Source organism: Oryza glaberrima, chromosome 5, assembly GCF_000147395.1.
Source record: "Oryza glaberrima chromosome 5, OglaRS2, whole genome shotgun sequence".
Lineage (NCBI taxonomy): Eukaryota > Viridiplantae > Streptophyta > Magnoliopsida > Poales > Poaceae > Oryza > Oryza glaberrima.
In genome coordinates this window covers 3,847,721-3,871,626 of record NC_068330.1, presented here as the reverse complement: position 1 = coordinate 3,871,626, position 23,906 = coordinate 3,847,721, and the positions used below count along the sequence as shown (strand labels likewise).

At 40.5% G+C, this 23,906-nt stretch overlaps 2 protein-coding genes across 3 annotated transcripts; both read right to left on the bottom strand.

Moving 5' to 3' along the window:
• Positions 1-585: 585 nt before the first annotated feature.
• Positions 586-4,724, bottom strand: LOC127774376 (E3 ubiquitin-protein ligase At1g63170-like). Of its 2 annotated transcripts, XM_052300605.1 has the most exons (6): positions 4,611-4,724; positions 4,247-4,418; positions 1,926-2,570; positions 1,450-1,575; positions 1,085-1,361; positions 586-982 (listed from the first exon to the last, which is right to left on the bottom strand). In XM_052300605.1, the coding sequence occupies exons 3-6, from the start codon at positions 2,516-2,518 to the stop codon at positions 755-757; spliced, it is 1,224 nt and encodes a 407-aa protein (XP_052156565.1). In that variant the 5' UTR covers positions 2,519-2,570; positions 4,247-4,418; positions 4,611-4,724; the 3' UTR covers positions 586-754. The 2 variants fall into 2 exon arrangements, with proteins under 2 accessions (XP_052156565.1, XP_052156567.1); XM_052300607.1 differs by lacking the exon at positions 4,247-4,418.
• A 2,055-nt stretch (positions 4,725-6,779) lies between these two features.
• On the bottom strand, positions 6,780-10,741 carry LOC127774374 (pre-mRNA splicing factor SR-like 1). The gene is made up of 5 exons (XM_052300603.1): positions 10,413-10,741; positions 9,207-9,512; positions 8,724-8,804; positions 8,375-8,446; positions 6,780-7,809 (listed from the first exon to the last, which is right to left on the bottom strand). Exons 2-5 carry the CDS (start codon positions 9,492-9,494, stop codon positions 6,952-6,954), a joined length of 1,299 nt encoding a protein of 432 aa, XP_052156563.1. The 5' UTR covers positions 9,495-9,512; positions 10,413-10,741; the 3' UTR covers positions 6,780-6,951.
• Between the last annotated feature and the right edge of the window lie 13,165 nt (positions 10,742-23,906).

The following is a 23,906-nucleotide window of genomic DNA, read 5'->3' as shown; positions in this document are numbered from 1 at the left end:
AATTTAAGTAATTATTAATTATTTTCCTATCGTTTGATTCATTATTAAATATACTTTTATGTATACATATAGTTTTACATATTTCAAAAAAAATTAATAAGACAAATGGTCAAACATGTTTAAAAAAAGTCAACGGCATCAGATATATAGGGACGAAAGGAGTATGTTCTAGCAGCAGCTAAGTGCATGCTTGTGTGTACAAAGCATTATCCTACCCATGAATCAGAGTCCATAACAAGCATATGACGCTGCCTTGGATCTTATCACCATTTCACTCCCCAAGAAACCTTAAAATGCCTACGTCATATCAACATAAATAGGGGAGATATATACCTATCTGCAAGACCTAAACTTTCTCAGCTTCTATTTTGCTCAAATGGAAGTGTTTCTGAATAAGAGAAGCAAAACTGCTCTCCCAATGCCATAATATGGGAGCTGCATTGCGCATGCAATGGCCTATAACTAGCATTCAGCATTTGAGTATAAAGCAGTTGTTATCATCCCTGGTAAGCTTTGTGCTGCTACTGGTCCTATCATGGCTTATAATCAAGCAGAAGGCGACTACATTTGAGAAGAAACAAATGCTGGAAGCAATATATACTGACAGTGGAGGCAGTAGTCATTCAGAAAAGAACTTTGTTGGATCGTAAGAGGACCCTTTACATCTTGATGTCTACCTCTATAATTTACAGGTTGATGTGTGGAAGGCCTCATCAAAGGCGTGATCCACGCTGCCAACGAAGTGGGAAGAGAGTTATAGTTGTGATTCAATGTCGTTTCCTACCCTGTTGTCGCTGTGGCGACGCCCAAAGCCAATGGCTGGAGCACTTGTGGAGACACCATCTATCTCAGCCTTGCAAAGGGGGCACAGCGCGTTTATCTTGAGCCATTTGTCCACACAATCCTTGTGGAAGAAGTGCGCACAAGGGAGCTCTCGGAGATCATCGTTATCGACATATCTGGCCAAGCAGATGCAGCAGACCTGCAATTCCAAGAGCACCCCTTAGTTTTAAACTAAGAGCACCAAGAGGAGATAACTAGATTTTAGTTGTGAAGTATAAAAGAGTCTGGGAGAAAAACTCACAGCATCTTCTGCAGAAATGACTCGCTCCTTGTTTGTTCCAGCAGCCACAACACCGACACCAACTTCGTTTCCATCTCCATCACGAGTTTTCTTTGACTTGAACTTGCATGTTCCCAAGGCATTGATTGTTTCCGCACTAGCTCCTCTGTTTTGGTTTAGATCTTCCCGAAATCCCAAGATAGAGATTATGCAGGGTAGGCAGCAACATATCAATGCGCAGAGGATGAAAGGCATAGCATAGCCGATGCAGCTGAATGTGAGGAAGGCAATACACAACCTGGGGAAGAAATATTGCATGATGAAACATCCAAATAAATTTTTGGTTAAGTCACAGATCTACAACACAATGTAGGCAAGCATCATACCTGTACAAGTTGGGCGCGTCGTGAGCAGAAGAATGTCCACCAAATACCCATACATTTCCCACAACGAACCACACAGCAAAGAAACAGTCCAGAGCCATTTTGAAGTGATCAGCAAAAGCTTGGAACCTAAAACAAATGGTAAGACTGTAGCTCAGAACTTGGACTAAAGGAAAAGTTAATAAAACATGGGAAACTTAAATCTCTGGAAGACCATACGTGGTTTATTGCATATGAAATATAACCTGAATAACAGAACTTCTGATAGGAGTGCAGTGATCAAATATTTCTACACGAATTTAGTTGTGATCAACCAACAGAATTTAGTTATTCCTGTGTAGGCCTAATATCTTAAATTGTGATAATTACTAGTGCAGTTGGTTAACATGCCTTGTACCATAGAGTCTAGATACTAGATATATGCAGACAAATCAATTTCAAAAACAAAAAAAAAGACTTCAGTTGGAAGAATCGGTTACCTTGGATTTACAGTTGCCTCATTGTTTCTTGAGACTCCATTTGTGCCGGTTACTCCATATGAATTAGCTTCTGGGGTGTTGTTTGGAGGGATATTCTGAACTGTTGGCTCTTGCCCAGTGGTTGGGAGGTTGCGATGGAGATAGCGCCAGTAAAGATGAGGCAGCATGGCAGTACAACCTACTGTATAACCAATGACCCACTCAAATAACGGAGAGTGTGGATGCTCATTCCTTGAAACTGACAGAACACAAATAGCTGCTATGATCTGGCTAACATTTACAACTAGCTCAACTGAGATCCAGCAACCAGAATTCAAGGGACTAGGCTGACGACGACCACGATTATCATCTCTTCTTGCTAGAGGACCATTCTGAGAGTTAGATGGAGTAGATGTCCCAGGAGAACCTTCTAAGATACGAGGTAATTGATCAAATCCATTATGATTATCTCGGCGAGATGTCGATGGTGAAGAATCCCATGGGATATCAACTGCATGTGCATGATGTCCAGTATTTTCCATGTGGTCTGCAAGTAAAGGGAAATTATCTGTTTCTTCACTTCTTGTTTCTGATTCAACAGGAGGGACGGCCATCAACCAGAAGGTAGCATAGGAATTTAGTTGGTTACACCTCCCAGAAAAGCACCTGCATCAAATTAAAATTAATATCACTCTATCAAATCCACTTAATCCAATTTATTTTCCCAACAGGATCAGGTCATCTTCACTCAACTTGAACAAAAAAAAACACTGGAGATCAATTACATATTTATCTAGCCCCCTTAAACCAAGCCTGTTATCTTCTATAGTAAGACATGGCAAACATAATAAGCCAAACGTGATTTTGTTGATTGCCTTTTGGTCAATGTGGTATACAGAAGCCTATCAAAAGCATTAGGAAAAAGGGATGGTTTGTTTGTTTCAGCATCTTGACATGACTTTAAGGGTCGGTTTGGTTTAAAGCCCTACCAAAATGTTGGTAGTGCCGAAACCTAGGCAAGTTTTGGCACTAGCAAATTTGGTAGAGTAGATTTGTTACTAGCTATTAGTCAAATTTTCGTATTGTAGGCAAAAATTGGCTTCAATCCAAATATCAACAGGGTACCATCAAAGCCACCAGAATATTAGTAGGCCGCAGATTGATGCCAATCCAAACCAGACCTAAATTGTCACTAAGATACGATTGAGCTAGCATAAAAGACTAAATCCTGCTTATCTGACAGGTGCTCTTAGGCTTAGAAATTTATGCTCTGAGCTCTGACCTGGTGATTCATACTAATGGCTTGATTTGTGAGGACAAGCAAGTCTGTGTATAAATGTGTGCCATAACATCATTGTTAGACTCAACCGTACAATACATGTGCACCACCCAAAAATATCGAATATTAGAATAAATTCTCTGGGATCACAAGCTCCTAAGATTAGCACATACGGAGTACATATATACACTTATTTTTACCGAACATACATAATATACACTTATGCCTGAAACTGGTATGAAAAAGCTATGTTTAAACCATATTCAATAGCAAGTTAAACTTTGGGTGCTTTCCTAATGACCCAGGGGTGTTTGTAAACCACTATAGAGAGGATATATGATTCACACAGAAAACAATGTTTTGATTTGCATCTTGTTACTGTATTCATCTTCATCACAATGAAAGAAACATCGTGGAATGCACATGACAGAACAAGATGTGAAATGGTCATCAATTGCAACATAAACAGGTCGATATACCCACTGATAGCATGCTACAGAAACATCAGGGTGGTCACTAGCTATTAAATTATAGTACATAGCTAATGAGACCCAAGAATTTATATAAACTATGAACAAACCGAAAGCATCAAGAGACAGGGACGAGCTGGGCATGTGCATTCTTTGGACATCAGTCAGAGTAGATGAAGATAACAGTACAATGTAAAAGTTTGAGCCTACAACAACAATGCCTATTTGAAGTTCTAATGTAACAAATTAAATTCTTCCAATCTTCTTCCATGCAGCCCCAAGACACTAACTAATTCTACCTATTTGAAGTCCTAACGAAACAGAACTAAACATTTTGAACATTCATGCACAAAATCTGGAAATATCAACTCATAACCTCCACAATGAGAATAACAATCAAATGGCTCCCATGCCACATGGGTCAGGAAATGGTCTAGTAGCAGCATAACACGAAATCTACCAATTTCCCCTCACATTCATTCATCAATTAGTTTCACAAACTACAAAACTTCCAAAAATAAAACGCTGGAGACTTCCAAAAATTCAATTGAAGAGGGCATAGAACAGCAAGGAAATCTACCGCTACCACCTACCTCAAGAAATCCCCCTTCTCCAAGAACCGTCTCACCAACCACCGCTAGCAGCAGCAACCCCAAAATCGGATCAAGGATCCATGAAAACCAAGAACTCAAAGAACAAGACGGCGAAGCAAGCAGGCAAGCTTAAAGCCGAATCAATGCCTGGCTCGCAAGCATCATCAACCACCTAGATTAGCATTAAACAAATCGGGAGAGGAAAAAATTACTAGGTTGGGTGAGCGCAAGAAGCAAGATTGATCCGGAGGGAAGGAACCAGTACCCAACCCTTCCATCAAAGCAAAGCCCTTAATTAAACAAAAAAAAACAAAAGCGAACATGGAAATCTCCGAACCAGCGGAGAAAAAGCGAAGGAATTTACCGAGCTGGGGCGAGGAGAACTCCAAAAGTCGGCGACTTGACTCGAGTTCTTCGTCTTCCTCCTCTCTGCTCTCTCTGCGTTGCAGTGGCGAAGTATATTTGGAAAAAGGGAAAAAATCTGCTCTTTTTTTTTGGTAGGAATCTTTGGATATGCTTTTTTTAAAAAAAAATTTTGGTGTGTGGGGGAAGAGAAGGGTGAGCTGTATCCATCGTTTGCCGCTCGCTGAAACGCGTCTCGGATCGGACGGTGGGGATTGAGCGGTTCGAATGGGCGGTGCGGATCTCGTGGGCCCGCTTCATCGGAAGGCTGGGATTGGGCTACGGGACACGTGGTGGAGGCACATGCCTAGCATGTTGGCCCGATGGTTTGGCTTCGTATATTGTGCTCATAAGCTTCTCGCTCCGTCCAATAAAAACCCAACCTAGAATTTGGATTAAAAAAATATGCAAATTCATAGTATTAGGTTAAATGTCAGTTTAGATGAGCTTAAAAACCTGAGAAGCGGATGGTTGATAGCTAGCTTCTAAGAATTTGTAACTTCTAGTTTATTTTTTTTTTTGGATTCGGCAATTACAATTTCTTATAATCTGGAGCAAAAGCTGAAATGTTTGGGGAGCTTCTGATTTCATGAGAAGATGTAGTACTAGAAGCTCCCCAAACACACCCTAAATCCATGCGTTTTAGATTGCTATAATTTGCAATATAGGGAGTAAAATTTAAATTCTAAAACTTTCTAATAGTTGGTTTTATGATTTTTCTCGTCATGATTTATTTTATTGTATTTGTTTTTAATATTCTAAAAACATGTATTTAAAAGTTTTTTCTATAAATTATTTTTTATTTGCTAATTAAATGGTACAAATAAGCATAAGTATAGGTGAAATGATAGGGTTGTATTCTCTTGTTGTAAGTGGGGAATAGCCAGTTATGAGTTTATGATAATTATTTGAGAGTATATATAGACGAATTAAATATTACAAGTTGATAATGTGATTGAACAATGTTATGAAAAAGAAAGTTATTATAGAAGACCTACCGTTTAATAGCTTGGGCTGTGTTTAGATTCAAAGTTTGGATCCAAACTTCAGTCCTTTTCCATCACATCAACCTGTCATACACACACAACTTTTCAGTCACATCATTTCCAATTTCAACCAAAATCCAAACTTTGCGCTGAACTAAACACAGCCTTGATAAACCATGCTCCTGAATTCTTCTAGTACTATCTTCAGTCCAGAATAAATTAATCTGGATCAAGTAGGATGTGATATATTCAATATATAAAATATGCACATGACTAATATCTAATATGTGTATCCTCCGTCTATAAGTGACATATTTAAACACTGGATCAAGTAGGTTTTGTTCATATGATTTAGAACCAGGACAAGTTTGGAACAACGGGGAATTACTCTAATTACCGTTAGAATTATTATATACTTGTGGTATACCAGTACTATGAAACTTTATGTTCCAAATAGGACTTTTAAAAGGTATGGTAATCCATGAGATTTTTTTAAAAAAAAGGAATAGTAAAGAGGTTATTCTCTTTTAAGAAACTTTAAATTAAGCATTAGATGAAAGTTTAGCTATCCAAGCAAGCTCTATGTTTGGAAGTAAAACACTGCATTTTCCCTCAAGAAAAATATTTGTCTGGTAACAAATACTAGCAAACAATTGGCAGTGCAGATTAGGCACTTCTTGACTTGGCACTTCGCATAATTGCCAACACGATAGCTAGGGGCTTGAGAAAGAAGAAATACTAATCCGTCAACAATCTTAGCCAAAATGACTTGTGCATGATCTTTGTCGGAGCTTCCTCTTATATAAAGATAAACAAAAGTATACAAAACAAAGTCGTGGTCCATATCTTACCGCCTAATAAGTATAATTATTTTCGGGAGCAGCTAGCGTGTTTAGTAAACCTAATGCATGACGATGCAAATCTCGCCATTTTTATTCACATGTGGCTCTCACATGACGTGTCAAAGAATTTCATCTTTCCATATGATAGTTACGACCCGAGAACGCGCATGATGCATGTCATTTTCAGATTTGCATTAGCTTGGCATCTTCTAATCCAATTCAAATGTGAAAATGAAATAAAGAATTAGCTCCATGGGATAAGTAACAGTTCGGTATAATACTAAAACATAGGGAACCAACATGTATCAATGTCATCCATCCATACCATACAAACTACCATTGTTGACATATTATAGTAAGGTGTTTTGAGATGCCAAGTATTAACAAGTTTCTTGAGAAACTGGCAGATGAAAGAAAAGGTGTACTGACAACATATCAGGTTCTTTGAGGAACAACAGGGTTACAGTCACAAATTCTATCTCCATCTCGGGCCACCCAACCTGATAACCTCCTCCGCGCACGAATCACGGCGAGGGGCTTCACCGTCGTCCTTCTTCTCAGTTACATCACCATACAAGTCCTTGAGCTTTGCTAGGTTGCTCGAGATGGCAGCAGTCTTTTCTTTGCCTGCATTGCCAAAAGGACTGGATCTCTCCTCATTTCTGCTGCGGCTCCTGCTTCTGCTGCGGCTGCGGCTGCGGCTTCTGCTTCTGTGCCGAGAGCTGGACCGTCTGTGCCTGCTACCCTCACGGTCACGGTCCCTTCGGTCATCTTGTCTTTCGGATGAATGCCTAGACCTGTAGTCACGGTCCCTGCTGTCACGATCACGCCGATGATAGTCTCTGATGTCTCTATCATGATCCCGGTCACGACTTGAACGGTCATAGTCACGACTGGAACGGTCACGATCACGGTCACGGTCATGGCTTGAACGGTCATAGTCACGACTGGAATGGTCACGATCACGGTCATGGCTTGAACGGTCATAGTCACGACTAGAACGGTCACGGCTTGATCGATCACGATCAGGAACCTCGCGGCTTCCGCTACGGCGAGATGGTGAGGAAGATTTACGATGGCCATCATGGGTGACTGTCCTCCGAACTGGAGATGACTCCCGTGTGGATGCACGATGCGGAGCACGCTGTCCAAAGGAAACTGACAGAGAAGCCTTCACGGAAGGAGGCCGGCGGGCAGTATCTTCTGATCCATGACGATTAGACTCTCCAGTAATCCCAGAAAGCTTAGTGGGCAACTTCATCTTCTCAAGATTGGATGTCACTTGACGAATTACTGGAAGAGGAACTCTTGGAAGAAGACTATCGAAGTAGTACTACACCAAGAAAAGACAAACAGCAGGTTAATCAATTATAAGAAAGAGCATCGGAAATAGTTGCTAGTCAAAATGCAGTCAGAGGATTCAATTCATTTCTGATAAATGGATAATGAAAATCAGCAAGCAACAAAGCTTAAAGCAAATTTATGGAGTACTACCAATCTGGGGGGAAGTAAGGAGAATAAAAACTACTAACAAGCTATGTTGTGGAACTATGACTTGCCTGGCCAAGAATGTCCAGTTAGTTGGCAAAGTTTCTGAACATACACCAAATAGAATTAGATTTAAAAAATGTTCACAAACATTTGAACAAATGAAATGAACTTATGTGAATCACCATAACATGTAGATTATTTTAATAATGTGTAGTGATCGAGTGCGTATGTGAATCAAGTCATCATAGCACAGCACACTAGTCATCAAAAAGCAGAAACTTTCTTTTTAATCTGCTAGTGTTATTCATTTAAAAGATACTTTAGCACAACAACTGTTAATTTGTAAGAGAAAAAGTGTGTTTATTGGTTATTTCTATACTGAAAGCACAAAGAATGAAGAGGCAGACCTGTCCAAGTATAAGATCACGCACATAAACACCCATGGTTGTCATGCGACCATTAGATCCAGGGGAGAATTCCTGCATGAGAACATAAAATTTAAATAAAAGCAACTCATATATCTGATGTAATCATATGGACTAGACAGAGTAAAAGGTGGCACAATGATTACTTCTTATTGCATGGTTTATGTTTCAATATTTTTCATGTGCCCATTTTAGGGCATCATACTTGGCAAAGTTACTAGTGAGTCAAAAAGCTCTCTAATGATTTCTCCTCTTATGTAACTGGAGGTCCACATATTATCAAAAGGCAGATGTTATATATAAATACATAGATGTAAGAAAATGTCAATACCTCATCATCCTTCAAGTAGGGCTCATACCACGTCCACAAGATCTTCGGATCTGCAACATATCGAAGATACAAGAACCCTATCTGCAACACAACACCGGTTGGTAATTTACTGAAAGCATCATATTCATCAACAGAATAAATAAAGACAAAAAATGCTCACAACTCCAATGAACAGACTGGAACACTATGAACTGCTTGGAAACTTTGTCATCCACGTGTCCTAGGACCAAAACCAATACACAAGGCCATCCAACGAAGCAAGTCATAGGACTGTTAGTGGATATAACCAAAATGTAGAAACAGATATTATGTGTTAGAACTATAATTTGAAGGAAATAAATTTGGATTGTTTGTACACACCAATTATACTGAAAATCTTAGTTTATCATTGCACTCCAATAAAACTTGATAAACAACAGAAAGCATGCATTAATCTTAAATCTAATAAAGTGTGATAAAAGTTAATAGGGGCAAAGAACTTACAGCTCTAATGTATGGGGAATCAGGATGCTTCAACAAACCATGCATCTGTTTGACAGTAAGCTTCATGGTGAAGAACTTGTAGAGGAGACAGAATGCAGTGGAGGGGCCCCTGCAATTGCCAGTCATCCAAGGCTCCACATGATCAACTTGATTGTATATTTCATCAATGACCTCATGATAGGTCTTCAGCCTGTAGAGCTCCTTGAAGTAATCAGAAGACATAATGTTCATACAAAGAACCTTCTCCATCAGCAGATCAATGGGCTTCCCTGAAGTTTGTATCTCCATCTTTCAGCGAATGCAAACCTGAACAAAAGCACAAAAGGTACTGTTAGTTTGATCAACCTTAACGTAATTGAAACATAAGGAACCTATTTTGCAGAATATTCTACAGGCTAAAGCTATGGCTATAGCTATTGGGTGTATGTCTGCTGATCTTCTGTTTCATTAGACACCAATTAATCACATGTAAACTAGCCTGAACCTCAAATAGCTAAATCCCATTTCTCATGTTACACATGAGATGAAATTGCAATATCAGTAGATCAAACCAGTAATGACAGCATAGCCTACCTATATACCTAAACCAATGGAAATTGTAGCATTAATTAGGTTGACCCAGAGTCTGATTACTACTCACTCTGGCGTGTCGTGTAGCCAAAACAGCCCGCACAAATGGCGCACATATGGCACGGAACAGGAATGTAGGGAGGCTTTTCCAAGTTTCTAAATCTTTCGTGCCCACCCCTTGCATGCTTGCTGAGCTGGCAGCCGAATCAGCCAAATTGACCACATTGCCAGCGGTCTGTGCAAGTTTTAATTGTTTCGCGCCAACGAAACGAGCTATTGCAACACTTTGAACTTTTGTACAAGCTTGTCTGCCCTAGACTGCATCCCAATGGGACGATGTGATTTTTCATTTACTCTTCCTAAAACAATTAAACCTTCCACATCTCGATGCTGCACAGTTCCCTCAATTCTAGCTAGCTGAACAAAAAAATTAGATAACCTCGTTGATAGCCTACCACCAACCATCCAAATTTCACCAGAAATTCCGCTGTTACCTACATGATTCGATTCCACCCCTAAAGGATCTATCACTAATTTCAAGCACCTAAACGGGACACAAAAACTAGCAACAGGGTGGTACATAAATCTACAGCCTAGACAGATTGAGATTGAGAGGATTAGATAAGAGAGACTCACACGCGAGACGCTCGCGAACCCTAGAGCGGGATGGATCGATCCCCTCCGGACGCCTCGCTCAGCGCTCGCTCGGACCCCCCGCCTACGCGACGCCGCTCGCGCGTGGATGAAGGCTTGACGGCCCTGGTCGAGCGGGAGGTCGGTTGCAGGGGACGGAGCGGGATCGCCGCGGTGGCGGCGGCGAGGCGCGCCTCCGGAAGATGGGCGAAACCCTAATCGCCTGGAAGGGGAGACGAGGCGTTTCGTTCTGAGGGCAAAATTCGATTCTGATTTTTCTTTTTTTTTTTGGTTTTTTTTATGTCGGTGAGAATTTGTGGCAGAAGGGAAGGGCCGAGAGGTTGTGGGAGAGTACTTATACGTGGCCAAATGGGCCGCCGGCCTACCTACGTGCTAAGGCCTCGGCACAAGCACGGCCCAGGAGGCCACGGGCCGTGCGTGCCGGAACGGGCCCAAATATGGCACGTGGGCTGGTGTAGGCCCATTAGGACGTTTGGCCCACAAAATTTGAATATGAGGGCCAAAAAAGAAAAATGTGAAAAGAAATGAAAAAGGAAAAGTAAAGGGGAAAGCAGTAAAATATGGGGGAAAATGATGTAAATGGGAGATAGAAAACAACATATGGAAAAATTGAGGAAAATGAGAGAAAATAGACAGAATATATGAAAATATTAGGGCAAATGGGAAAAATTTTGTGAGCCGACAGGTCATGTTCGTACTTGGGCCATGCCTTGTCATGCCTAGGCCGGCTACAGTGCTATCGTGCCCGGGCCGGCATGTCTCGGCCTGGCCCATTTGGCCACCTATAGAGAGTACCGCTCGGCTTGAGGAGATAGAATAAGTATATTTTGCATTTCTCAACTCTTGCTCTGAATCGTATCCCTCAACTGTAAAACTTGGTTTATCATCTCCTCTATTTTTAAAAACCGGTGCAAATCGTCTCCTTCGCTGGTTTCGGAGACGTTTCGTTCGATGTGGGAACTTTGACCCCGTTGACTAGCTAAGTCAACATGTGAATCCCACGTGCCAGTGTCTTCATCCATCATATCTTCTCTCACCTCTCCCCTTGATGGAGGCAAATTAGACTTATTTAATCATCTAAACACGGAATTTACATGATGGGCCTCCATTTCAAGCCCATAAAAATCTAGTCTCATATTAATGGAGTAAGGGGTTGTTTGGATGGTGACCATACTTTGCCACAACTTTGGCAAGCTACTTTGACCAACTTAGCCTAGTGTTTGCTTGGTTGCCACATCTTTGTCATGCTACACTTTTTTTATTTTGTGACCCTACTTGTCATACGCACATATCTTTGCCAACATTTGCCTAATTTGTGGCCAAGAATTTCTTAGCCACATAAATTGTGGCAAGCCACACCTTAGCTATAGTAGTTTGGTAAATTGAAACAAGCATCCAAACAACCCCATAAGTTAACCCGCTGTCCCTCAACTTTACGTCGAGTTTGTATAACATCCCTAATCCCCAATACCAAAAATCTTCACCTAGCGTGCAATTTAGGTCTCATAGCAGTGTAGATGTGTGGTTTCGCTGACGTAGCATCCTAGTCAGCAAAAGAAATAAAAAAAAGTATGTGAGGCCCACATCACAGCCATTCTATTCTTTCTTCTCTTTTCTTCCAACGTGGCCGGCCGGAGAGCGTGGGAGAGGCGGCCAATGGGAGATGGGGGAGTGGCGGCCGGTGACCGGCGTGGCGATGGTGGAGGACACGTTGAAGAGGACGAGCGACTCAATCTCAGTGACGGGGATGCTGGTCTCGATGTTGAGCTGCGTGAGGGCAACCTTGCCGGTGACGATCTCACTGATGATGGAGAAGGCGATGACGGCCTTGTCGAGGCCAATAGCCGGCTGATCGACGACAAAGCTGTCGCGGCTGCCAATGGCGCCGAGGAGGGTGAAGAGGTTGAACAAGAGGAGGAGAGGCTCCACCTCATAGATTGGGATCGCCACCGGCCCTCTCCTCGCCATTGCTGGCCGTCAGCCGCTACCCTAGAGAGAAATCGTCTTCGCCAGATCCCTCCTCCGCCGCGCCTAGTCCCTCCTCTCCGATGGTGCCCACCCCACTGCGGGTCGTCGATGCCCTCCACCTGCTCGCTGCGCACTGTCGAGGTCCTCTATAACATGGCCATCCCCGTCAAGCTCTCCGACCGCGACGCCGAAGCTAGCGGCCATGAAGGACGATGCCGACGGAGCTCGCGCCCGTCGCTGCTCCGCTCCTCCTCCGGCCACCTTCGTCCTTGTTGTCCCCTCCTCACTCGCCGCCTGCTTCGCCCGCCGCCCGCTCCGCTATGCCATCGCTGCTCCGCTCCTCCTCCGGCTACCTCTGCCGATGCTGCCCCCTCCGCTGCCAGCCGCCCGCTCTGCTTTGAGAAGAGGAGATAAGACAAAAGAGATGTGGGCTCCACTTTTGTTCTTCTCACTTACAGGTGGGCCCTATAACTTTGTATTTTATATTTTATTGATTAGGATGCCACATCAGCGAAACCATACATCTATACTGCCATGGGACGAAAATTGCACGGTTTTGTATAGTTTAGGGGGTGAACATTTTTGGTATTGGAGATTAGGGATGTCATACAAACTCGACGTAAAATTAGTGGACGGCATGTGAACTAATTTCCAAATTAATTGCTCTCACTCGCACAGAGAGATAGTGAGGCCTCAGTTTTACCTTCGAAAAACAGGTGGAAGCAAAAGGTCCTTTAAATGAAATAGCTTCATTTCATGCTAGTTCTCCTCAACTGCATACTTATATTAACATTGACTAGATAATTTGTTTGTATGTGTTGTATAGTTAATATGCTAAGTAATTGTAGTGATTAAATACTAGCCAGCATCACTACAATCAAGAGGATTGTATCAAAATAAATGTGAAAGATGCAGCGAATCTTCAATAATTTCAAAACTTATCAACTAAAAAATCCGCCCTTTATCACGTTGTTCTACTAAATCTAGGATGGCAAAAAAATCATAAGACTTTATAACTAGTATTTATTTGCCACTCCATACATATACTCACATCATACACAGCATATTGAAAATTGAAAATATCTGCACTGTTGTCTAATGCAGATATACACAAGTGTTTCGTAGATGTTCGACCTACAAACTTTATAATAATTGGCTATAGCTACTTGAAGCAAAGGGCGGAATGAAATCCATTATCTAAAAACACAAATGTTCTGCGAAACGAAAGAGTAGAATAAGTTGTTTCCACCATCAAAGTCCACTAGAAACTTAGAAAAGCATCAAAAGTATGACATGCAGAGTAATGGGCATAGCTTCGTCCACCATGAAATTGTACCTAACCTTTTTATATTCTTTGATTATGTGTTAGAGAGACGATTTCACAGGTTCATGAGTGTGTCGTGCGTGTGTACTTTCTTGTTTTTCCTTTTTTTTTAAAAAAGGGAGAATATCATGTAGATTTCAATTGCCAACAAACATAACATTTCCTGGATTTGCCAAATTCAAGTGTTTTTTTTATAGAAGAAAAAGTCGGATGTAGTACCACCAAACGTATATGCATATGCATGATAAGCATTGCCCAGGGTGTGTTCGTGACTCCCTTTTCCCAACCCATCTTCCTCGTTTTCCGCACGCACGCTTTTTAAACTGCTAAACGGTGTATTTTTTTTGCAAAAACTTTTTATACGAAAATTGCTTAAAAAATCAAATTAACCTATTTTTTTTAAAAAATGACTAATACTTAATTAATCGCGTGCTAATAGACCGCTCCGCTTTCCGCAAATACTGTTCCGGTTGGGAAAGTCTACTGGCGAACACAGCCAGTCTAATTCAATGGCAATTTTGTCGCCAACTAAGCTGCAACCCTGCATATAGCTAACTTCGATCGTCGTCTCTATCTTTACACCCAAATCAATCACTATAATTACAAATTAATTACATTTGTAATTGATGCTAGCTTAATTAGCTTATCGATCACCAGCGCCATCTCTACACGACGCAAAATGAAGGCGAACATGAACTGCCGTGGTGGTTGCGCAAAATGGACGTCCGCGCCATGGCCGGCCGTCAAGGGCCCCCGCGACGACGGCCGGTGGATGGACACGTTACAGAATTAAGAGCAAGTTTAATAATAATCATTATATTAAAGTTAACATGTATAGTAAATGAACTATAACTTTATCTTTTTTTCTCCTCCTTTTTCTATCTCTTACCTATACATTTAATATATTTATCTTGAAGTATGTGAATAGTTAGCTCTTACATGAGAGCCAACTCTCCCCATTTTTCAAATTCTCTTTCCTCCACGTAAGCTTATAGTTGGCTTATAGCTTACTGTTATACTTGCTCTAAGCTCACTCGATCGTCGTCTCTATCTTTACGCACAAATCACTCACTATAATTACATATTATTACATTTGCAAATGATGCTAGCCAGTGGTGGGTCCCGCGATGATCTGGAACGGCGACGTACGGCTCGAAGACCAGGGCCTCTCATCCCGCGTCGCCACCAGCGATGGCAGCGCCATCGTGTTCGGCGACATCGTGCCGCCGATGTGGACCGTGGGACAAACCTTCAAGGGCAAATATGGCCAATTCTAAAATTCTAATCCATTACACAGTTAATTGTTAATGTAATCATTCCAAATCAGAATTCATATTTGAAAATGCGATCGATTATTCGGAATAACTGATCTCTGTTTACAATTCCAAAACCGTCCAATAACTTGGACCGAATTATTCAATGAAAATTATTAAAATAAAAATGTTTCGACCGATCGAGCATTTGAGCTATGATAAATTTTTCTCAAGTTTGACAAAACTCTGCGAGAAAATTTGGTGAAATCTGGCTAACCAAACATGGTTAGCGTGGCAGCCTTTTCCTCCCTCTGGTTCATGATCGATGAGCCGAGCGCGACGAGATGGCTTGCAAACTTGACCCGTGCTCACGTGTTGTCGCTAGGGCTGCTGGAGCATGGAAGAAAGAGCCTAGGTGAGCCAACTCTGGCAGCAGCTCCGGCGCGGTGGACATCCTCGCTGCCTTGGACCGCCTCAGCACAGCAAGTCTGACTGCCCTGATGCGGAACATGAGCTTCTCGACATCGGCGAGCCTCATGGCACCGACGAGCTCCTCGCTTAGCATACGGAGAGTCACCTCACCGAGCCGCCCCTTGAGACGGAGGTACTTCCTCACGACGCGGACAGTGAAGTGGTCCTCAGCCAGGGTGGACACATCACCGTCGTTGGTGCTGTCCACGATGACCTCGTGACGTTCGCCGGTGATAGGGTGGATGGCGAGCACGTTGACTATGCAACCGGTTCGCTGGTGGGCATCCCGGGCATCCTTGAGCAGCTGCTCACAGTCCTCTTCAAACGGCTTGATGCTCTTAACGGTCTTCACCATAACGTCCTTTTTTTTCCGCAAACTTCAACAAACAAATAAATAAAATAGCCAAAAAAAAGTTATTATGAGATATACATTAAGTGCAAGTGAAAAAGTGTTCTACACGTTACTTACTTTGATAGCTAGTGACATGTACATACCTATTCTCTCACTAGAAAAGTGGACTCGTATTCCATAAGGATGAAAATAGACCGGTTGCAATTTCCCTATTGTCATGTTGACCACTATGTTGCCAATAATGCTATCATAATGACCTTGATATAGTGACAAGTAATTTAGTAGTTTTTCTACTTGCTATTATTAATTTTAAAAAATCATGGAGCTACCGATTGTATCCAAGAATCAATCAATTTCTAGCTAGCTAAGAAAATAATAGTTTAACTCGTAACGATTCCACCATGCCTCTTGCCCGCTTTGTTTCAATTAGGTAAAGCAATATATATATATATAATTACACAAATGATGTTCATGGAACCCCATGCCAATCTAAGCTATTGATGCATCGATAGATGTTTAGAGACTTGAGAAACCACATTACTATAAAAGTTTGAGGGCGCACATACCTAGCAATATGAGGCGAGATGAAGGAGACGTAGGTCAAAGATCAATGACAAGGCAAGAGTAATAAAAAAAAGAATTGACAACAAAAAGAGTAGGGTGGAAGAGAATTTATAGAGAGAGCGAATAGAAAAGGGTTGACGCATAACCGAAAATGACAAAACCATTTAATTCGATTTAAAATCAAATCTGATTTGAAAAAAATAAAACCATTTAATTGGATTTAAAATCAAATCTGATTCGAATCTGATATTTAAATACAGCATACATGATAGTTTTAATTTTCATACACATATAGATCGATAACGTGAAATCCTAAACATCACAGTACCACGCAAGGCTTGGGCTATGAAAGGGTGGACGCTGAGCAATGCAGACGGTTCACTTTTGTATGTCGTTGGCATCCTCGAGCAGCTGCTTGTAGCTTTCTTTGAGCGGCTTCTAACTCTTCACGGTCTTCACCATGGCGATTTTTCGCTATTTCATCTCAACAAAGAGAAAAAGGAATTATCCAGAAAAAAAGAGATGCACTCTAATTGCAACATAAATAACAGTTATACTCATTACTATGCTAACTAGTTATATGTACACCTATACTCCCCAATTAGCACATAAAAGGAACTTTTCATTCTGATTGCAAATAAAGGGATTGATATTTCAATTCACTTATTCTTACATGACTTTGCACGTAAGGTGGTGAGGGAGTTAGGTCCTGATCTTCCGATAGGTACTGATAAACAATCGATTTGGGCAGAGTCGCGACACAACTCGATCCGGCTTCTGAACAAACACACTACTAAGCCCCGCAATCGCAGCACCACGTCTCCTCTGGTTATCAACCGTGCCGAAACCCGGTTGACCTCGCCGAGAGGGCTAATCCCTGCATGCGAATCGAAGAACACAAGCAAGAACAAAATAGATTGCAACCAAATTGCATATGAATGATTAAGCACTCGAATTTGGGGTTCCACAAACCGATCTAGCGGCGAAACTATTCTTGACAGTATAATCTAAGCAAAACCCGACTCTAAACGATGACGGCTACTGAATTTAATATGATTAGGGACGTCCTAGGGTTGCCCTAGGGCGCACACCCCCTTAGGCTAAGCCCACGAGGCCACGACACACAATTACAAGGCCCAAAACTCAAAATCATATTCGGACTGGATGAGGTACATAGCTTGTTTTGCAGATTCCCGGCAGCTCAGTAGGAATTTTGACATGGGATCAAAACCATCTGAAAGTAGACTCCATAAGCTTTCCAACAAGTACTCATGGGCCCTAAAATTCCTTCTAGATCAGCGGCTAGGTCCGTTTGAAATTAATGCTGTCAGGAGGCCCCAATCTGAATCCAAAACGTGTAGAACTTTATCTCTTATCTTCTATGAACCAAAAGTGACATGGTGAGACGAAAAAAGACTTGGAGAAGGTCTTGGTTTGGTCCCCAATCAACTTCTTCAATCATCCATGCATTCCTTACGCTCGATCTCTTTTCTTTCGCCCAAGAAAGTACCTCTGCAAACAAAAACACACGAAACTCATTGTGTAGCAAGTTTGTTCAAATATATAACAAGTAAATAAAATATAGAACATATGCACCTTTGGTTGATTAATACGTAAGGTAGTCATGGTTATATCCGAGTTAGTTGTGTCCTCATCATAAGGGCCGTACCCTACCTATAATCATTTAGTAGATTTAGTAGTTTTTTCTTATTATTAATATGTTCCCGATTTTTTTCATAGATCCTTTGATTACATCAAAGATATCTTTAACTCGGAACAATTCCACCATACCTCTTCCTAGGTTTGTTTCAATTAGGTAAAGCTCTAGAAGTACACGAATGATGTTTTAGATGTAGTCGTGACAACCAACCCTATGGATGCATCCATAAATGTTTAGATATACAGTTGAGAAACTACATCAAATTAGGAAATTGAGGGCTAGGATACCTGGTGATGTGAGGACGGGTGGAGGAGGTGAAGACGCAACGTTGGGAGATAAATAGCAAGTCAACATCGATGGGAAAACAATGGCTAGGAAAATAATACAATGGATGACATAATGACAATTTATAGCAAGTGTGAATTTAGATGGATTTACACGCCACCGAAAACGTCAAAACTATTTAATTAGATTTAAAATCATATTTGATTCCAATATGATATTTAAAAATATGATACGGGAGTGTTTTAATATCTACACAAACATAGATAGTGCAATATCTTTAGCATGGGCCATAATGGGCAGGGCTTTGGCGAAGATAAGGAAAAGGCTAAACTTCTTTCACACTAAAAATGGTGGAGAGCAATGCATATATGAAGCACCATGGATGAAGTTGTGGGTGCATGAATATGTTAATCAAGGTTTAAATGTCCATAAATAAGATTGTGTATATCCGTAGTTGGTGTCCTTCCTTGGTATTACCTATTAAATCTAAAAACAATAATCAAGAAAATAACTAGAACAATGTTATTAGATGCACATTAATTGCAACGGAGGACTATATACTCATTATTGTTCTAACTAGTCACATATGTACACATACATTTCATGTATAACACATAATCCATTATCTTTAAAAAATGTATAGCACATAAAGAGTACTTTTTTATTCAGATTACAATAATTGTTGATAATCCTATATTCCTATTCACCTATAAATATACTCGAAGAGATGTAAGTGGTCAACTTGCCAATAATGTTATTGCCTTTTTTTCAAAAAAAAATTCATTGTTATGCCAATTGCATCAAATAATCAATGGATTCCAACTTCCAAGCAAGCTAAGAAAAATATTTTAAGCAAGAACAATTCACCTAGCTATACAAGTACACGAATGATGTTCAAGGAAGAGCCCGTGCCAATCTACACTATTGATGCATCAATAAATGTTTAGAGACATTTGAGTAACCACATTATGGTATAAGTTTGAGGGCGAGCATAGCTAGCAATGTGAGGACATATAGAGGAGGCGTAGGGTGAAGATCAATTACAAGGCAACATAAATCAGAAAAAAAATGGCAACAAAAAGAGTAGAATGAAAGAGAATTTATAGGAGGGCGAATAGAAAAGGGTTGATGCATCACCTTAAAAAACATGTGAGCTTACATACCATACTATATAGATTTATAGGATTTTTCTTTTTTTTATTTGTTGCCTTGACAACATATCAACATTCGATATATTACCAAACTTTGGTGACAAACTAAAGTTCCTCTGAATTTTCCGACGCAAAAACATATGCAAAGAGTGACAATATGTATATTCAACTTTGGATACAACGTCTGCGTGACTTGCCAACTTTATTTGCTTCTCTTCTTCTTAGTTTTGAACTTCTTTTTTCTAAATTCTTCAGGTTTTTTTGTCTTTTTTCCCTTTCCTGCTTTTGCTAAAACATTACTATAGCTAGACTACATACCTAGTAGCTTCTTTATCTTTTCCTAAGAAAGGATAACAATGCCATTTTTAACTTGCAATTCCTTTAGCCCAAACTCTAAGAAATTTTGGAGCTAGCTAGAGATACTCAACTTTAAAGATTTATGGGTTGTAGTTGTGCTAACTATAACGAAGAATGCTCTAGGTCAGTATACCGATCCATCGGACGCTAAAAGACCTGATATTCCTAATGTTTTTCCTACTCCATTCATCAATACATGTATATATGAATCTTCAAAATATTTTTTCTCCTAAACTACTTATCCGATCTACGATCCGATCACACCGTTGTATTCGTTACGATTAAATCTTTACAACAATGATTCTATTATGTTAAAAGAAAAACATATGTTTCAAACTATTAAAACTCAATGTTTCATACGTGATAGTGATATGTTTCGATGTGTGTCTTCAGTGTGTTTCATAAAATTCCAAAAACTATCTGCCGCTACTCTCTCTCCTCTCTCTCCACCTCATCCATTCATGCATCCATGCATTTTAGCGATCTTCAAAATGATTTTTCTCCTAAATTACTTATCCAATCTACGATCTGATCACACCACTGTATTCACATGATTATGTTTTGATGAAAGAAAAACATATGCTTCAATCCGTTAATAATTGTTGTTTCATCTGTGATATCGACATGTTTCAACGTGTATCTTCACCATGTTTCACAAAAATTTTAAATGTTTCATTCGCTGATTTTTTTTTACTTAATGTTTCACTTGTTAGTCAACTGCAACATTAATTTGACTACCCAATTTTTTGGGGCGCATCGGGCGTCCGATGAGATGGAGTATTTTCTATGTAAACCGGTTTTGAATTAGACATGCTACTTAGAGCATGAGCAACGCAACGTGCCCCAAAATTCCATCTAATGCAGAGTAGCATAAGATTGCCCAAAGCATATTTTCTATATCAGTCCCTCCTTTAACTTTAGTCCATAAACCTTTTGACATACTACATATTTTATAATAAACCCCCTTAAAATAGAAAATTATTTATGAATAATTCCATGACCCACCAATCATCTTACCACATCTCACTTTCTTTTCCCCGTTCACTCTCCTAATCCCAATTCCCTTCGCCTTAACCACGGTCATGTGGCCCCAAATCACGTCGCCTATGCCTCGTCGGTCACCTCGAGATCCCTCTCCTCCTTTGTCCCATACTCACATGGCACCATCACCACATCTCTTCGTACGATGTCTACTTTCCTCATCTGTCAGCCATTGTCCATGTACCATCTAGCCTCAACCTCATCGGAACAAGTCCATGTTAGACAGGGAGACATCATCCTCAATCTAGTGCAAGGATAGCAGAGCGGTCACCCCTATCCTCACTCCGAGTCTAGCCTAATCGAGCCACCCCACACTTGGCTCTGGCTAAATCGATATTGTCATCTGCCTAGTCGATGATGATGGCGGTGGTTGCGGTGTCCTCTTGTGCATCGGCAGTGGCAGAATCATTGTCTACACATCACTAGGTTCGTCGTTCTCAAGCAAAACAATGATGGCCACAATGGCATTCCCATCGGCAGTGACGTTGTCTCTTCATCCTGCATATAGATCTGAGTCGACACACTCTCTCTCCACCTTCCTATGTTGGATCATCACCTTTTCGTCAATGTTATGTGTGACCTGCAAAGGTCACTCTATCACCTATAAGACCACTCCTAAATCTAAACCGTAGAATCCGAACATAATTTAAACTTGAGGCTATAGTAGTATAAGCATGATCTTAACTGGAAATTTTCATTTGTCTGAAAGAAAAAGGCAGAGTTAAAGATCTGCAAAAGGGGACAAAAAGAAAAGAGGGTCGCATCGTCGACAAGAGTTTGTACTGGCAAAATTAAATAAGAACTATAGCTGCAGGCTGCAGCAAAGAGATATGCTCCTTGGGAGTTCTGCACCACTGTCTGCTCCTCCAATTTCCCTTTTGCGCGAAGACAAAACGTACGGGTAAACACTTGCATCCGCTTTTTCTGTTTTCTTTCTTTTGTTTTTCATTCCATCCCTGTTACTTTTACCCGACAATTAATTGATGTGTGCCTCCGGTGTATATATAAACCCACGGTAAAAGAGCGGTACTCTTTCTTTTCTCCCCTTTCAAACCTTCTGCTCACTCATTTTCCAGGCGTACTTTTACCCACGCGTACTTTTACCAAACCGCTAAATGGTGTGATTTTTTTTAAAAAAAATAATCTATGAAAAGGTTGCTTTAAAAAATCATACTAATTTATTTTTATTTTTTAAACTAATATTTAATTAATCATGCGCTAATTCATCGTTCCATTTTACGTGTCTAACTGGTACCCAACCCTCTCAAAAATTTTATAAGCAGAGGGTAGTGAGTTTAAGATGGGGTGGGGGGGCATGCATAAGTGCTAAAGGGTTAGATTAATTCATCCTCTCACTTACAATAGATGTTGTATAAAATTAAAACGTGCAAAATTACCATTTCTATAATGTTCCTCCTATGAGGCATTTCTCTAGCTTGGTCCCATTCCTTATTCCCTATTTACTATCTCACCACCGCGTGGCATCATCAGCCACCATGAGTCCACGTGTGTCGTGGTGCCGCCGCTAGCCACCACAACGGGATGACTCGGTGAGAAGTTAGACACTGTAGCATAACATTACTAAAATACCCTTTTTAAAACTGTAAAAGTTTTCTAATAATAATACTTTAGAGTGGGACTTTTACACTACAATTTAGCGGGATAAATTGCAAGCCTGAGCAAAGAAAGTGATAAAAAGAAACATAAATCAATTCTAGTATTCCAAAAAAAAGGATCAGTTCTAATTTTAAGCCAAGTAAGCCATATGCAGCCTATCATTGAAAGAATAATTAGCCGTAAATGTAAATGCGAATAACCGTGCTAAGTCTATGACTTGAACTCGGATGAGCAGGTTCGATCACCAGAAATCTAAATAGTTAAGCTACGCTCACTTTGCTACGTGTATTATTGTTGTATATCAATTCATATATTTTTGTCGATGAGCTATGCTCACATTGACGCCTGTAAAACATATCGCTCCACAATAGGAGTATTTTTTTACTACTGTTCAATTTAGGTCACATGTTTTTAATTTGTTAGATTATATGCTGAATAAAAGTTGTATGGATATATATTATATGTGTCTATCATAGAACATAGCACTTCCATAGAGGTATATTTAAAAGTATATATTTATATATTGTTGCTTGTAAAAGGACGACCTAAGATTCGTGCTTTCATACACTTCTGCACTACAAGCTAGCTTGATAGTCAACTTTGATACAATTTGCACTTCAAAAAACTATAAGTAGACCAAGTTCGATCCGGCAGCAATCTGGATATATGTAAACAATTGGTTTCTGCATTACCCTTGTGGGCAGACAAAATGCAAATCCACATTTAAGAGCAAATAAATATTTGTACTAACTCCACTCCGTACTAGCAACAACAACAGCAGGAGCAGAAGATTCTGAATGACCTAACATTTGCAATTGGCCTGATTTTAATAGGTGTACGTAGGCAGGTGAGGGATTGTTAAGAAGAAATAAATTTGTGGGCAACAAGAAGTGGTTGGCAGATGAGGTTCCCAATTTCCCATACATGCATGCATGTGTATAATTCGGATCTTGACCTAATTTAAACGCGTATGCGCGGTGTTCTAGAAACCGTAGTGTGGAACATTTCACTTTACTCCGAAATTGTTAATGTATTGAAATCTGTATTGCCTACATGAGACATTTTGTACTTCGAATTAGTCGGAAAAACTTACGTTGTGTTCTAAAGTGGAATTGGGATAGGTTAATTCCTTGTTAACCATGAGCATGCTACACTACTAGAAAAATGATTTTTCATGGCGTTGGCCTATTATTTTCGCTGGCGGCCATACGCGAAAACCGCCAGCAAAAATATATCGAGGGGTGGGAGGCCATGGACCGCTAGCGAAAACCGATTTTTGCTGGCAGCCCCACTAAGAGGTCCGCCATAAAAAAACTCTATTTTTTGAGGCGGACCTCTTAAGTGTCCGCTAGCGAAAACGTGGCGGTAGGTAAGAAAGACCGCGACAAAAAATTTTTTGAGACGAATAAAATCCACTGCCCGCCCACCGCGCG